Here is a 14602-nt window from a genome sequence, read left to right as displayed (position 1 = left end):
TGACAGCGGCACGGACGGCAATAAATAAACACGGTTCGGTGACAGTCGGAGCTGCTCGTGTCTCCTTGGTGGCCCTGGCAGTGTCACCTCTCTGCCAGCCCTGTCCTGCCTTTGGGGTGTCCCCGGTGCTGGGGGGACAGTGCCAGCCGTGTCCTCCGGGCTTTGGGGTGTGCCAGAGGCCCGGGCCCGGGATTCGGGGGGTGCCTGTGACCCGGGGTGTCCCGGGTCTGTCCCGGTCTGTCCCAGGCTATCCCGGTCTGTCCCGGGTCTGTCCCGGGTCTATCCCGGTCTGTCCCAGGCTATCCCGGTCTGTCCCGGCTGTATCCCGGGTCTGTCCCGGTCTGTCCCAGGCTATCCCGGCTCTGTCCCGGTCTGTCCCAGGCTATCCCGGTCTGTCCCGGGTCTATCCCGGTCTGTCCCGGGTCTGTCCCGGCTGTATCCCGGGTCTGTCCCGGTCTGTCCCAGGCTATCCCGGGTCTGTCCCGGCTCTGTCCCGGTCTGTCCCAGGCTATCCCGGCTCTGTCCCGGTCTGTCCCAGGCTATCCTGGTCTGTCCCGGGTCTGTCCCGGCTGTATCCCGGCTCTGTCCCGGTCTGTCCCAGGCTATCCCGGCTCTGTCGTGGCTCTGTCCCGGTCTGTCCCAGGCTATCCCGGCTCTGTCCCGGCTCTGTCCCGGGTCTGTCCCCTCTCCCCACGTGTCGCGGTCCCCGCGGGGCCTCCAGGGCGGGGCCTATCGCTGGCCACGCCCACCGTGTGTGAGAACCACGCCCCTTCCCCGCCGAGACCCCGCCCCCGGCGCGTCCCATTGGCCGCCGCGCCGTTACCCCCGCGCGGGTCTCGCGAGAGCCTGGCGCGCGGGGCGGGGGGAGCCCCAGCGCGAGCGGCGCCAGCGCGAGGACCCGGCCCGGCTCCCTCAGGTAACGGCGGCGCCGGCCCGGCGGGAGCGGGGCCGTACCGAGCGCTTCCGCGGCGGCGGCGGCGGCGCCGGGGCAGCTCCGGGGGCGGCGGGAGCCCCGGCCGGCCCCTCCCCCCACAACTCTCCCCGAGTTTTCGTGCGGCGGCGGCTCCGCCCGCCCCGCCCCCGCGCTGAGTGGCAGCGCGCCGCGGCCAATCGCAACGCGCGCCGCCCCTGAGCGGCGGGAGCGGCGGCCAATGGCGGGCGAGGGGGGCGCCGCTATGCGGCCAAGCCCCGCCTCTGGGGCGGGGCCGAGGAGCAGCGAGGGGCCCGGGCGGTGCCGGGGGGAGCCCCGGAATGGGGAGGGGGCACCGGGCTGAGAGAATGGGGCAGGGTCTGTGAGGGGCTGAGGGCAGCATCGGGGCTCCATCCTCCCGGGGAATGGGGAGGGGCCGGGCAGTGTTTGGGCAGCTGCGGTCGGTGCCTGCCCTGGCGCTGGGGAAGGGAGCAGCAGCAGCAGGGGCTGGGGGCTCTTCCTCCATATCAGCAATTGGGGGTTGAGGAGCTTGTTCTCCATCGGGGGGATTGAGGGCTGGGCTGGGGGCTCACCTGCACGCCAGTGAACTACAGGTGCAGGGTGGGCAGGGGGCTCAGGGCAGCGGGGTCCCATCCCGGAGGAGGGTCCCATCCCTGCTATCTGAAAAGGGGTCCCTTCCCTGAGGAGGGGTCCCATCCCTGAGGAGGGTCCCATCCCTGCTATCTGAAAAGGGGTCCCATATCTGAGGAGTGTTCCCATCCCTGAGGAGGGGTCCCTTCCCTGAGGAGGGGTCCCATCCCTGCTCGTTTCAGCTCCTGGGCCCAGCCCTGCGCCAGCTCCATCCCCAGCGGGCTCAGCACCGCTCAGGGAAGGGTTTTGGTCCTGCTGCTCTGGGTTGGATGGGGTTTCACTGGGCAGGCGCTCTCCCACAGCCCTGCCTGCTTTGGGAACCCAAAACCACCTCTTTTCCTGTGAATTCGGGTGCCCTGAAGGTCCTGAGCTGTGGAGATCCCCAGTGGGTTGTGTCCACCAGGAATTCCAGCCTTTTCCCGGGATTTGTGTGTGTTTTCCTGCATCCCTGGGCCGTGCCCGGAGCCCTGGGGTCTCTGGGAGCAGGAGCAGGCTCTCACAAACTCTGGGGATGCCAGACTCCCTCTGAGATTCCTCTTTCGCTGTGCCCGGGCTCTCTGACGCGCTTTGTTTCTGTTTTGTTTCTGCTTTCTCGGGGTTCCTCATTCCCGGGGCTCTCCCCGTTTCCCGGCAGGTCCCTGTGCCGGGCCAGGTGCTGCCGGGGCGCTGAGCACACCTGGGCAGGTGCCCGCGTGTGGCTCTGTGTGTCAGGGCAGCAGCTCTGCCTCGCTCTGGCTGTGGGCTCCTTTCTGCCGCGTCCCACGCGAGGCTGCTGCGCCTCTTTGGGTTTATTTATCCTCGCACTTGCTTGGGGCCTTCTCTTTCCTTCCCTTCTATCTCCTTCCCTTCTCTTTCCTTCCCTTCTCTTTCCTTCCCTTCTTTCTCCTTCCCTTCTCTTTCCTTCCCTTCTCTTTCTCTCCCCTTCTCTTTCTCCCCCCTTCTCTTTCTCTCCCCTTCTCTTTCTCTCCCCTTCTTTTTCTTTCCCTTTCTGTTTCTTTCCCCTTCTGTTCCCATTCCTGGCCCTGCGCATCGAGGCCAGATTTCCCAAACTGCTTTTCCCCCCTTGTTCAGCACGAGCTGTGCTGCAGCCAGGACAGCTTGGAGGTGCTGAGGGATTCCCAAGGGGTGCTCCCCATCCTTGTCCCTCACCTTTCCTTTATTTTCTCTTTTTTTCTGGCGTCTCCCTGTCCCCAAAACGCTCAGGACTCCTTTAGGGTGCTGGTGCTCCATCCCATAAAGTTCACTTGGAGTTGTGAGATTCTGTGGGGGAACGGGGGCTTTGCTGCCCACCAGAGCACAGCTCAAGCCATGGATGCAGCACCTGGGCTTTCTGCAGACCCCTCTGCAAGCCCCTTTTCTGCAAGCCCCTTTTCTGCAATCCCTTCTGCCTGGAGCGTTTCTGTCTCCCCTCGGATTTTCAGGGCTCGTGCATCAAACATTGGCACCCTGAAAGCCTCCAAAAGCCGAATAGAGGGAAGTGCCCAGGTGGGATGGGATAATAACAGGGGGGACAGAATATTTTAGTCACTTTGGGGGCTCCCTGTGTGCCCTGGCTCCATTACTGGGGTTCATGGCAGGGTTTTTGTGTCATTTTGGGCTCCCTGTGTGCCCTGGCTCCGTTATTGGGGTTCATGGCAGGGTTTTTGTGTCATTTTGGGCTCCCTGTGTGCCCTGGCTCCGTTACTGGGGTTCATGGCAGGGTTCTTATCCAGGTGCTCATTCTCACCAGCCCTGACTTTGCTCTTCCCTTCAAACCATCCCCACATGCACGTCGGGCAGGGAAAATCTGTTCCAGCTCAGCTCGGGGCTCTCGTGCCTCGTTTGCAGCAGCTTTCATTGAAACAAGGGCTCTGAAGTGGTGAAATAATTTCAGGAAATGGGACTCGGGTTTCTGGGTCACTCAGGCATTTCCGAGGTAAAATACTGCTCCGTGCGAGGCCGCGCTGTAATTGCGGGGCCGGGCGGGAGCCGCGCTCTGCCGGGCCTCCCCTTCCTGCCCTAAAGCTGAATTATTGCCCCGCGCTGCCGTAGATCTCAGCAGCGCCGAGATGGATCGCCCGCGCCGAGGCCACCCCGGATCCTGCCGGGAAACGAATCGCTGCTCGGGGAGGAAACCTTCTCCTGCAATGTGGGGAGGAAACCTTCTCCTGCAATGTGGGGAGGAAACCGTCCTTCTCCTGCAGCAGTCTGGGGAGGAAACCTTCTCCTGCAATGTGGGGAGGAAACCTTCATTCTCCTGCAATGTGGGGAGGAAACCTTCTCCTGCAATGTGGGGAGGAAACCTTCATTCTCCTGCAATGTGGGGAGGAAACCTTCTCCTGCAATGTGGGGAGGAAACCTTCATTCTCCTGCGCTAATCTGGGGAGGAAACCTTCCTTCTCCTGCGGCAATTTGGGGAGGAAACCTTCTCCTTTGGCAATTTGGGGAGGAAACCTTCCTTCTCCTGCGGCAATTTGGGGAGCAAACCTTCTCCTGTGGCAATTTGGGGAGGAAACCTTCCTTCTCCTGCAGCAGTCTGGGCTGTGGGTGTGCGTTGTGCCGGGGTCAGGCAGAGGGCCTGCCCTGGGGACAGCCGGAGCTCCGGGTCTGACAGGGCTGGGAGCTCCCGGAGGTGTCTCCGAGCTCCCGGAGGTGGCTCAGAGCTCCCAGAGGTGTCTTGGAGCTCCCGGAGGTGTCTCAGAGCTCCCGGAGGTGTCTCAGAGCTCCTGGAGGTGGCTCAGAGCTCCCGGAGGTGTCTCAGAGCTCCCGGAGGTGGTTCAGAGCTCCTGGAGGTGTCTCGGAGCTCCCAGAGGTGGCTCGGAGCTCCTGGCAGGCACTCGGAGCTCCTGGAGGCCGCTCCAGCCTCAGGGACTCCCTTTGGCTCCGCAGGCCCCAGAGCCACCCGCTGCCCCCAGACAGGGCCCAGACGCTCCCTAATCCCTGTCCAGGTGCTCTGGCCGAGGCCAGGTCGGTGTCTGGCTTTGCTTTGGGGTGACAGCATGGTGACAATGCCCCTGTCCCTCCCCACATCAGACCCTCTGCTCCTGGGGAGCTCCGGGACCCTCCGTGGGCTCACCTGAGGGCCAGGTGAGACCTCTGACAGCAATGGGCTGCCCCAAGCTGTTCTGAGGCACTTCCCAGCCAGCAATGAGGGTTTGCACATCCCCGACATCCTGAGGCAATGGGGTTTTGGCTTTTTGGGGATGCTCTCGGGGCCTGAACACCCAGAAAGGCCCAGCCCGAGGGAGTGCTGGGGCTTGGCTGAGGTTTCTGGTTAAACACGCTGTGGCTGGGGGGCATTGGTTTCCAGCGGGTTCCCTGCCAATATTCCAGTTTATACAGTTGGGTTTGCTTTGCTTTGTCAGGCCCGCGAAGCGTGAGGGTGTTGTGCCTCCAGAGCAGGTTTTAGGCCCGGGCTCTTGGCCTGCTTTCCCACCCGACAGTTTTAAGCTCTCGCAGCTTTCTGGTTGCAAAGCAAACACTCTCCCTCCTTCCCTCACACCCCAAAATAGTTCCAGAGTCGGAGTTTGGGCCCAAGAGCCGCCCTGGGGGGGCCTCTCCCTGCAAAACTGAAAGGGTTTCGCAATTTCCATGGGTGGATCCGGGCGGGGAGAGGCAGCGAGAGCTGCGGGCGCCCCGAGGGGCAGGAGCGGCCCTGGCCGGGTGTGGGCAGGAGCAGGAGCGGCCTCGGGCCCGGTGTGTGGAACTTGGAATTGTTCTGAGGGGCAGGAGCAGCCCTGGGCCCGGTGTGTGGAACTCGGGATTGTTCTGATTGTTCTGAGGGGCAGGAGCAGCCCTGGCCGGGTGTGGGCAGGGGCAGGAGCAGCCCTGGGCCCGGTGTGGGCAGGGACAGGAGCAGGAGCAGCCCTGGGCCCGGTGTGTGGAACTCGAGATTGTTCTGATTGTTCTGAGGGGCGGGAGCAGCCCTGGGCCGGTGCCCACAGCTCCGGCTCGTCCCGAGGTCTCACAGCAGCAGGGATGAGGATGAGGATGAGGATGGAGGATGAGGATGAGGTGCCAGCCTGGCCTCCCAAAGCAGGTGGGACCCCACTCCCGCTTTTCCCTCGGTTTTCTGCAGGAACAGCTGGAGCTGTTGTTGTTCCCTCACGTGAGGGTGGGTCACGGTGCTCACAGTCACCCTCAGGCTGGGGATGGGGACACCGGGCCCTGTCCCTGCCCTCTCAGGAGGCCCTGCTGACCCCAGCCCGTCCCAGCCTCGGGAAGCTCAGCGCTGGCCACGACTGCCCTCAGGAAAACCACGAGAGCCTTTCCTGACCGGCCTCGGAGCACTCTGCTTCCTGCCTCGAGCGTTCAGGGGAAACCTCCGAGCTTCTGGAGAGCCAGGGGACAGGGACAGGCCAGGGGCACAGCCTGGGGGCACACACCGGGGGCACAGCCTGGGGACAGTGTTGGGGGCAGTCCAGGGGCACAGCCCGGGGGACACAGCCCGAGGGCACAGCTTGGGGACAGTGTTGGGGGCAGTCCAGGGGCACAGACTGGGGGACACAGCCCGAGGGCACAGCCTGGGACACAGCTTGGGACACAGCCCTGCGCTTCCTCCTCGCGGGCTGTTAATGGCAGCCGGGCCGCCTCCCCTCGCCGCTGCTCCCCCAGCGCGATCCAGGGCTGGCCCTGGGGTTTGTGTGTTCTCCCGGAGGCCGCTCCAGCGCCGAGCCGCAGCCATCCATAATAATCCGGTTTATTGTGGCTCTCGGTGCTCTCCCCCTGGCCGTGCTCGGGGCTGGGCCGGTGCCCGGAGCGCCGTTTGTGTTTGAATGGGTTTGTTTGTGCTGCTGGCACGGCTCCCGGGCTGGCACGGCCGCCCTGAGGAGAGGAGCGGGGCTGGGCCAAGAGTTAACCCCATGGAGCTGGGGATGAATTAACCCCACCGAGCTGGGCTGGGCTGGCCAAGAGTTAACCCCATGGAGCTGGGGATGAATTAGCCCCATGGAGCTGGGCTGGGCTGGCCAAGAGTTAACCCCATGGAGCTGGGGATGAATTAGCCCCATGGAGCTGGGCTGGGCTGGCCAAGAGTTAACCCCATGGAGCTGGGGATGAATTAACCCCATGGAGCTGGGCTGGGCTGGCCAAGAGTTAACCCCATGGAGCTGGGGATGAATTAGCCCCATGGAGCTGGGCTGGGCTGGCCAAGAGTTAACTCCATGGAGCTGGGGGTGAATTCACCCCATGGAGCGGGGCTGCCCTGGCCAAGAGTTAACCCCACCAAGCTGGGCTGGCCTGGCACTCAGTGGGCTCCGAGTTAACCCCATGGAGCTGGGCTGGCGCTCCTGGACTCTGATAATTAACCCAGCCCGTTTTGTGCCTCCTCAGGCCCAGCCCGTTTTTGGGAGGCGGCTCTCGCAGCCCTGCTGGGTTTGGTTCATGGTTGGTGCAGCCCTCAGCTTTGATTGTGTGGTCACGTTAATGTGGAGTTTATTCTCGTGGTTTACGGGCATAGCCCAGAGCTGTGCTGGAGAGGGATCCCTGCTGGCTCAGAACAGTGCCTGCATCCCCCCGAGTATTTTTTGGGGCCTGCAGCACTCCCAGTGCAATTCCCAGTGCATTCCCAGCTCATTCCCAGTACAATCCTAGTGCAATTCTGTTGCATTCCTAGTGCAATTCCCAGCTCAATTCCCAGTGCATTTCCAGTACAATTCCCAGTACAATCCCAGCTCGTTCCCAGCTCATTCCCAGCTCAATCCCAGCTCAATCCCAGCTCATTCCCAGCTCAATCCCAGCTCAATCCCAGCTCGTTCCCAGCGGCTCCTGCCCATCCCGCAGTGCCCAGCTGCAATCCCTGGGCACCAGCATTCCCACAGCGGGAATGTCACGTGCCAGGACAACAATAGAACTTTATTTTTAGAGCATTTCCAGCTCCGTGCCGGCATTCAGCAGGGCCGAGCTCCAGGGAGTTCCTTGTGTCCCAGGCTGAGGGTGAAGGAAAGGTGATTTTCGCTGTTTGGTGGCGTTTCTCACGGGGATCGAGGCGCTGCAGCAGCCACAGCGTGGTTTGCAGTGAAGGAGAAATCCCCAAATTCCTGGGGGAGAAATCCCTAAATCCCTGGGTGAGAAACCCCAAATCCTGGGGGAGAAATCCCCAAATCCCTGGGGGAGAAATCCCCAAATCCCTGGGGAGAAATCCCCAATTTCTTGGGAGAAACCCCAAATCCTTAGGGAGAAAAACATCCCCCTGGAGCTCCCCCAGACTGATCTGCCTTTCCCTGTTCCCAGAGCATGCCAATGCCACCCCAGCAGTGCCAATGCCATGCCAGGGCTGCCAGGAGAGAGCTCCCAGCCCCTGCCAGCTCCTGCCTCGGCCTCTTCGCGAGCACAGGATTTATGGAGGGAATTTATCCCAGCTAAACGTGACATAAATCTGAGCACGCGTGTGTGTGTGTGTGTGTGTCCTGTGCGTGCTGCGCAGCCAGGGGCGGCTGGGTCCTGCTTTGGAACGGGGGGATCAGCTGGATTCTGCTTTGGGAACGGGAGGATCAGTTAAATCCTGCTTTGGGAACGGTGGGATCAGTTAAATCCTGCTTTGGGAACAGGAGGGATCCTCCTGAGGCAGCTGGGTCCTGCTTTGGGAATGGGGGATCCTCCAGGATCAGTTAAATCCTCCTTTGGGAACGGTGGGATCAGCTGGATCCAGCTTTGGGAACGGGAGGATCAGTTAAATCCTGCTTTGGGGATTGGGAGATCAGTTAAATCCAGTTTTGGGAACGGTGGGATCAATTAAATCCTGCTTTGGGAACGGTGGGATCAGTTAAATCCTGGTTTGGGAACGGGGGGATCAGCTGGATCCAGCTTTGGGAATGGTGGGATCAGTTAAATCCTGCTTTGGGAATGGTGGGATCAGTTAAATCCTGGTTTGGGAACGGGGGGATCAGCTGGATCCAGCTTTGGGAATGGTGGGATCAGTTAAATCCTGCTTTGGGAACGGTGGGATCAGTTAAATCCTGCTTTGGGAATGGGGGGATCAGTTAAATCCTGCTTTGGGAACGGTGGGATCAGTTAAATCCTGCTTTGGGAATGGTGGCATCATTTGGGAGCGGGGGATCCTCCGGGATCAGCCGGATCCATGCACAGCTCCGGTGTCCCCTCCCGGCCTGGGCAGGGTTTGTCCTTGCTGCTGTCCCTGCTCTGCCATCTGCCGTGTCCCTTTCGGGATTCCTGGGCCCGTTGCTGTGTTTGGGTGCCTTTGTTCCCCCTGGGCCGGGCTCTGGCTGCCAGCCCCTGGTGACAGGGACATTCATCCCCATTGCTGCCGGTGACAGGGACATCCATCCCCATCGCCGTCAGTGACAGGGACATTTATCCCCATTGCTGTCCGCACAGCGCCCGGGGTCTGGCTGTGTAAACCCAGCCCCAAACCCAGCCCAGCTCTGGGAAATCACAGCTCCTGTCCCATCCTGCCGTGTTGGTTTGGGTGTGTAAATCCAGCCCCAAACCCAGCCCCAAACCCAGCCCCAAACCCAGTCCCAGACCCAGCCCCAAACCCAGCCCAGCTCTGGGAAATCACAGCTCCTCTCCTCAGCCTGCTGTGTTGGTTTGGGTGTGTAAATCCAGCCCCAAATCCAGCCCCAAACCCAGCCCCAAACCCAGCCCCAAACCCAGCCCCAAACCCAGCCCAGCTCTGGGAAATCACAGCTCCTCTCCTCAGCCTGCTGTGTTGGTTTGGGTGTGTAAATCCAGCCCCAAATCCAGCCCCAAACCCAGCCCCAAACCCAGCCCCAAACCCAGCCCCAAACCCAGCCCAGCTCTGGGGGAATCACAGCTCCTGTCCCATCCTGCCGTGTTGGTTTGGGTGTGTAAACCCAGCCCCAAACCCAGCCCCAAACCCAGCCCCGAACCCAGCCCAGCTCTGGGGCTCTGCCTTGTGGGATCTCAGCTCGGTAAATGCAGCCCCAGAGCCAGCCCAGCGTCCCTGCCTGGTGGGGTCACAGCTCCTCTCCCCACCGTGCCGTGGCTGTGGGGAGGGATTCCCCTCCTGCAGCAGGGAATCGGCGGCTCTGTTCGTTTCCAGCAGCTCGCTGATCCCTTCCCGCTGTCCCCGCCGCATTCCTGGAGCTCCTTTCTCGCACAGCTCCTAAAAATACCGACCCTGGGGGCTGCCAGTGCAAGCCCTGCGGCCCCAGCCCAGCCCCGAGCAAACAGCATTGCTTTATCGCATCTCTCTGAAATCCTGCTCTAAAACATCGGTGTGTGGAGGAGGGAGCCGTCCTTCCCCAGTTTGAGTCTGGGGGGGAGGGTTTTGCTTTATTTACTCTTATTTTTTATTAATGAGAGCAGCTTCACTTGTAGCATAATAGGAGAGAGTGTTTTGTTATCCTTGGCTGTAATCCGTGATAAACTGCCCCTGCCATCAGCCTTGTAGTTTACCCACTGGGGAGCCCGATTATTGCCTTGTAAAACGGAGCACCACTCCTATAATCCCTTAATTAATTAAATGACAAATTTTAGTTCTCTCCCATTGAAAATATAACCGGTGCAGAGAGAGGCCGTGGATTTATTGGACGGCTGTTCGCTCGCACTTTGTTTTCTGTGCATTTTCTCTGTCCCTGCTGGTTTGTTTGTGCTGGGGGGACCCCTGGGCTGGCTCTGAGATTCCATGGGGGTCCCAGGGTGTTCCCTCACCCCAGAACATCCCTTTGCCTTCTGTTTGTGGGGAAAACTCTGCTCCCATCCCCTTCTCCTTCTGTTTGTGAGGAAAACTCTGCTCCCATCCCTTTTTCCTTCTGTTTGTGGGGAAAACTCTGCTCCCATCCCTTTTTCCTTCTGTTTGTGGGGAAAAGGAGCGGGGACGGGTGGGGCCGTGCTGGGGGGGCTGTGCTGCTGTCCCCACCTCGGGAGGTGACACCCATGGGTGCTGCAGGCGCCCAGGGAAGCTCCCACACCTTCCCAGGTTCCCTTCCAGCTGTAAAATCCCAAAAACCCACCCCGTCCCTCCCAAATCCTAAACCCGGGCCAGGATAATTCCGTCCCAGCAGAGGGGCGGCTCCCGTGGGTGCTGTGGGGCTTTCTGGGGCCATTTAAAGATTTCTGTCCCTTCTCTGCTCCCCAGGCCGTGCAGGATGGGTGACGACCGGCCCTTCGTGTGCAGCGCCCCGGGCTGCGGACAGGTACGGCCCTGGGGGCTGCTCTGGGGTCTGGGGGCTGCTCGGTGGGATTGTGGCTGCTCTGGGGTTTAGTCTCAGGGGATTTTGGCTGCTTTGGGATTTGGTCTCATGGGATTTTGGCTGCTTTGGGGTCAGGATTTGGTCTAGTGGAATTTTGGCTGTTTTGTCTTTGGGGTCAGGGTTTGGTCCCGTGGGATTTTGGCTGGTTTGGCTTTGGGATTTAATGGGATTTTGGTTTAACGGGACTGTGGCGGGTTCATCCCTGAGCCAGAGCGCTCCGAGCTGCTGCTCCAGGGGATCCCAGGGGAAAAGCAGCCCCGGGATCTGCGGGGTGCAAACAGGGGGATCCTCCAGGATCAGCTGGATCCCGCTTTGGGAACGGGGGGATCACTTAAATCCTCCTTTGGGAAAGGTGGGATCGGTTAAATCCAGCTTTGGGAACGGGGGGATCAGTTAAATCCTGCTTTGGGAACGGGGGGTCCTCGTGGCTCAGCTGGGGCTGTTGCTGTGGCCCCGTCCTGCTCCCAGGGATAAACCCAGGGCCCTGCAGGGCCGGAGCCTCCCCGTTCCCCTCTGGAGCAGCTGGGAATGTGACAGGTGACGGAGCTGGTCCCCAGAACGCTATTTTGGGATGGGCTCCTTCCGTGCCCTGCGGGAATTCCTGCTCCTCCTCCAGCCTCTCCTTCCCATCCCCTTTTCCTTCCATGTCTGGGGAAAACTCTGCTCCATCCCCTTTTCCTTCTGTTTATGGGGAAAATGTCCCAAAGCTGAGCTCAGGGGTCCCTGGCAGTTGGTACTGGGGGAACTGGGGGATGATGGAATTGCTGCTGGTTTAATGGGATTCCTGCTGGATACTGGGGGATCGTGGAATTGCTGCTGGTTTAATGGGATCTGCTGGACACTGGGGCATGATTGAATTCCTGCTGGTTTAATGGGATTCCTGCTGGACACTGGGGGATCGTGGAATTCCTACTGGTTTAAAATCACATATTTAAGGTTTCCCAGCTTTCTGCTCATTGTGGCACGAGCCTCACCCAGATTCCCCCTTGCAGGTGAACTTCCTCCTTTTGCCTTTTTTTTTTTTTTTTTTTTTTGGGAGGCTGCTTTTTATCTGAAACTTCTTTGCCTGTGAAATTGCGCAGGCCATTTATAAAATGTATTAGCTGTGTTTGAGCACTTAATGGTGTGAGCCCTTCAATCACGCAGCCCTAAAATCGGCTTCAAACAAGCAATTAAGGCAAACAACAATGTATTTAAATTTAATCTCCCACAATCTCCCACAAATGACATATAAAGGTGGCTGCTTCCTCCTCTGGCTGTTCCAGCCTGCTGCTTATGGGTAATTCCGACAATTCCTCATGTGAATATGGAAATGCTGGAATCCTGGCAATTCCGAGCGGGTGATTCATGGGGATCCAGCCTGACCTCGGGGCTGCTGCTCCCAGGACGTCCTTCAGAGCAGGGCAGGGCTGGGCTGGGATGGAATTGGGCATCCAGGGACGGCATGGCATGGCATGGCATGGCATGGGACAGCAGGGCTGGGATGGGATCGGGGAATGTCCTGGGGTGACTTGATGATTTCCCCCCGCAGCTGCTTCCTTCCCTCTGTAGCTGACACCAGCCCCATCTTTTGTGCCCTAAGCCCCTTTTTCCCTCCATTTTTTTCCTACTTTTTTTCCTTTTTTTCTTCCTTTTTTCTTAATTTTTTCTGCCTTTTCCCTCCTTTTTCCTCCTTTTTTTCCTCGTTTTTTCCCCTCTCTTTTCTTCCCTTTTTTCTTTTTTCCCTTTTTCCTTCTTTTTTCCTTCTCTATTTCCCCCCTTTTTCTCCCCTTTTCCTCCATTTTCCCTCCTTTTTTCTTCTTTTTTTTCCTCCTTTTTCCCTACTTTCTTTCCTCCTTTTTCCTCCCTTTCTTCTCCTTTTTCCCTCCTTTTTCCCTCCTCCTTTCCCCCCCCCTTTTTTTCCCCATTTTCTCCTCCTTTTCCCCTCCTTTCCTCTTTCCCTTCCCCCCCATTTTTCCTCTTTTTTCCCCCCCATTTTTCCCTCCCTTTTCCCTCCTTTTTCCTCTCCTTTTTCCCCCCATTTCCCCCTCCTTTTTTCTTTCCCTTTCTCCCCATTTCCCCCTCCTTTTTCCCCCCCATTTTTCCCTCCCTTTTCCCCCTCCATTTCCCTCTGCCTTTTCCCTCCTTTTTCCCCCCATTTTTCCCTCCCTTTCCCCCTCCTTTTCTCTTTCCCTTTTCCCCCCATTTTTCCCTTTTTCTCTCCCATTTTTCCCCTTTCCCCCTCCCCATTTCCCCCCCCCCCCTTTTCCCCATTTCCCCCCCTTCCCCCCCCCGTTTTCCCCCCCCGTTTTCCCCCCCATTTTCCCCCATTTTCCGCCCATTTCCCGTTCCCGTTGCCGCGCAGGATCAGCCGCCGGGCAGGGCAGCCCCTCCATCCCCGGGCAGCTCCGTGCGCGCCGCGGGCTCGGCGGGGCTGCAAACCCGTTTGCGTGGCCAGGGCTGCGGGGGGATGGATGTTTCTGTCCGGGGGCTCTCCCGCTCCGAGCCGGGCTGGCGCGGCCGCGGCTCCCGCCGGCTCGGGTGCCCGGGGCCGCCGCGGGGACGGGCGGACAGAGATTCCCCGGGCCGGGCTGGGAACGGGCCGGCAGCGGGGCAGCGGGAGCTGCGGCTGTGCCTGCCCCCAGAACGGCCCTGGCAGCCGGGATTCCCTGCTGAGATCAATCCAGGCGCTCTCTGTCACCCCCAAACCTCTCGATTCTGCCGATCGCCTCAAATCTCTGAATTCCCAGTGCTGTCACCCCAGAGCTCTCAGTTCTGGGTGCTGCTGATCACCCCAAGGCTCTCAATTCCAGCCACTCCGGGGGCTGAGAGCTGAGACTGGGGCTGTTCCACCAGCTCCACCTCGTTAGTTAGGGAATTAAATGTTCAGGTTTGGGGAGATTGGGGAATTAAACCTTGAGGTCTGGGGGAATTAAACCTTCAGGTTAGGGCGGATTTGTGGTCTGCTGTTGGAATTGGGAGCTCAGAATTAAACCTTCAGCTTAGGGGGAATTGGGAATTAAACCTTCAGGTTTGGGGAAAACTGGGGAATGAAACTTTCAAGTTTGGGGGAATTGGGAATTAAACCTTCAGGTTAGGGGGAATTTGGGAATTAAACCCTCAGGTTTGGGGGAGATGGGAATTAAACGTTCAGGTTAGGGGGAATTTGGGAATTAAACCCTCAGGTTTGGGGGAGATGGGAATTAAACGTTCAGGTTAGGGGGAATTTGGTAATTAAACCCTCGGGTTTGGGGGAGATGGGAATTAAACGTTCAGGTTAGGGGGAATTTGGGAATTAAACCCTCAGGTTTGGGGGAGATGGGAATTAAACGTTCAGGTTAGGGGGAATTTGGTAATTAAACCCTCGGGTTTGGGGGAGATGGGAATTAAACGTTCAGGTTAGGGGGAATTGGGGCACTGGTGTTGGTGCTGGGAGCTGTTCCCAGCTCTGTGCAGTGGGACAGCTCCACCTCATTAATCAGGACATTAAACCTTGGTCTGGCTCATTAAGGCACCCAGAGCACAGCTCTGGAGCTGGGGCTGCCTCGGGAGCTTTCCCCACGTGCGGCTCCGTCTCCCCCCTCGTAAACCGGCCCCAGAGCCCCCCAGGAACCCAGCAGGGGCCAGGCTGGGGGCTCCAGGCTCTCCTGGGCATCCTCCTGCAGGAGCTTCCCTCTCAGTGAACCTGCGCCGCCACTCCTGCTGCCCGGGGCAGCGCCAGGGCCTGGAACCGAGTGTGCGCAATATATGGCATATGCTGAATATATGGAATATACTGAATATATTCCATATACCAAATATATGGAATATACTGAATGTATGGAATATACTGAATATATAGAATATACTGAATGTATGGAATATGCTGAATGTATGGAATGTACTGAATATATTCCATATACTGAAT

At 59.2% G+C, this 14602-nt stretch overlaps 1 protein-coding gene across 1 annotated transcript in view; it reads left to right on the top strand.

Moving 5' to 3' along the window:
• The first annotated feature begins 862 nt into the window (after nt 1-862).
• The window catches only part of LOC132085785 (cyclic AMP-dependent transcription factor ATF-7-like), a 42802-nt gene continuing 29062 nt past the window's right edge, over nt 863-14602 (top strand). Inside the window, exons 1-2 of the mRNA XM_059491230.1 lie at nt 863-916; nt 10602-10659. Coding sequence (XP_059347213.1) covers nt 10612-10659 — 48 coding nt within the window. The 5' untranslated portion in view covers nt 863-916; nt 10602-10611. The remainder of the gene's footprint in view (nt 917-10601; nt 10660-14602) is intronic.

This window comes from Ammospiza nelsoni, chromosome 32, assembly GCF_027579445.1.
Source record: "Ammospiza nelsoni isolate bAmmNel1 chromosome 32, bAmmNel1.pri, whole genome shotgun sequence".
NCBI lineage: Eukaryota > Metazoa > Chordata > Aves > Passeriformes > Passerellidae > Ammospiza > Ammospiza nelsoni.
The sequence above is the reverse complement of the archived record's forward strand: the minus strand, read 5'-3'. Positions and strand labels throughout refer to the sequence as shown.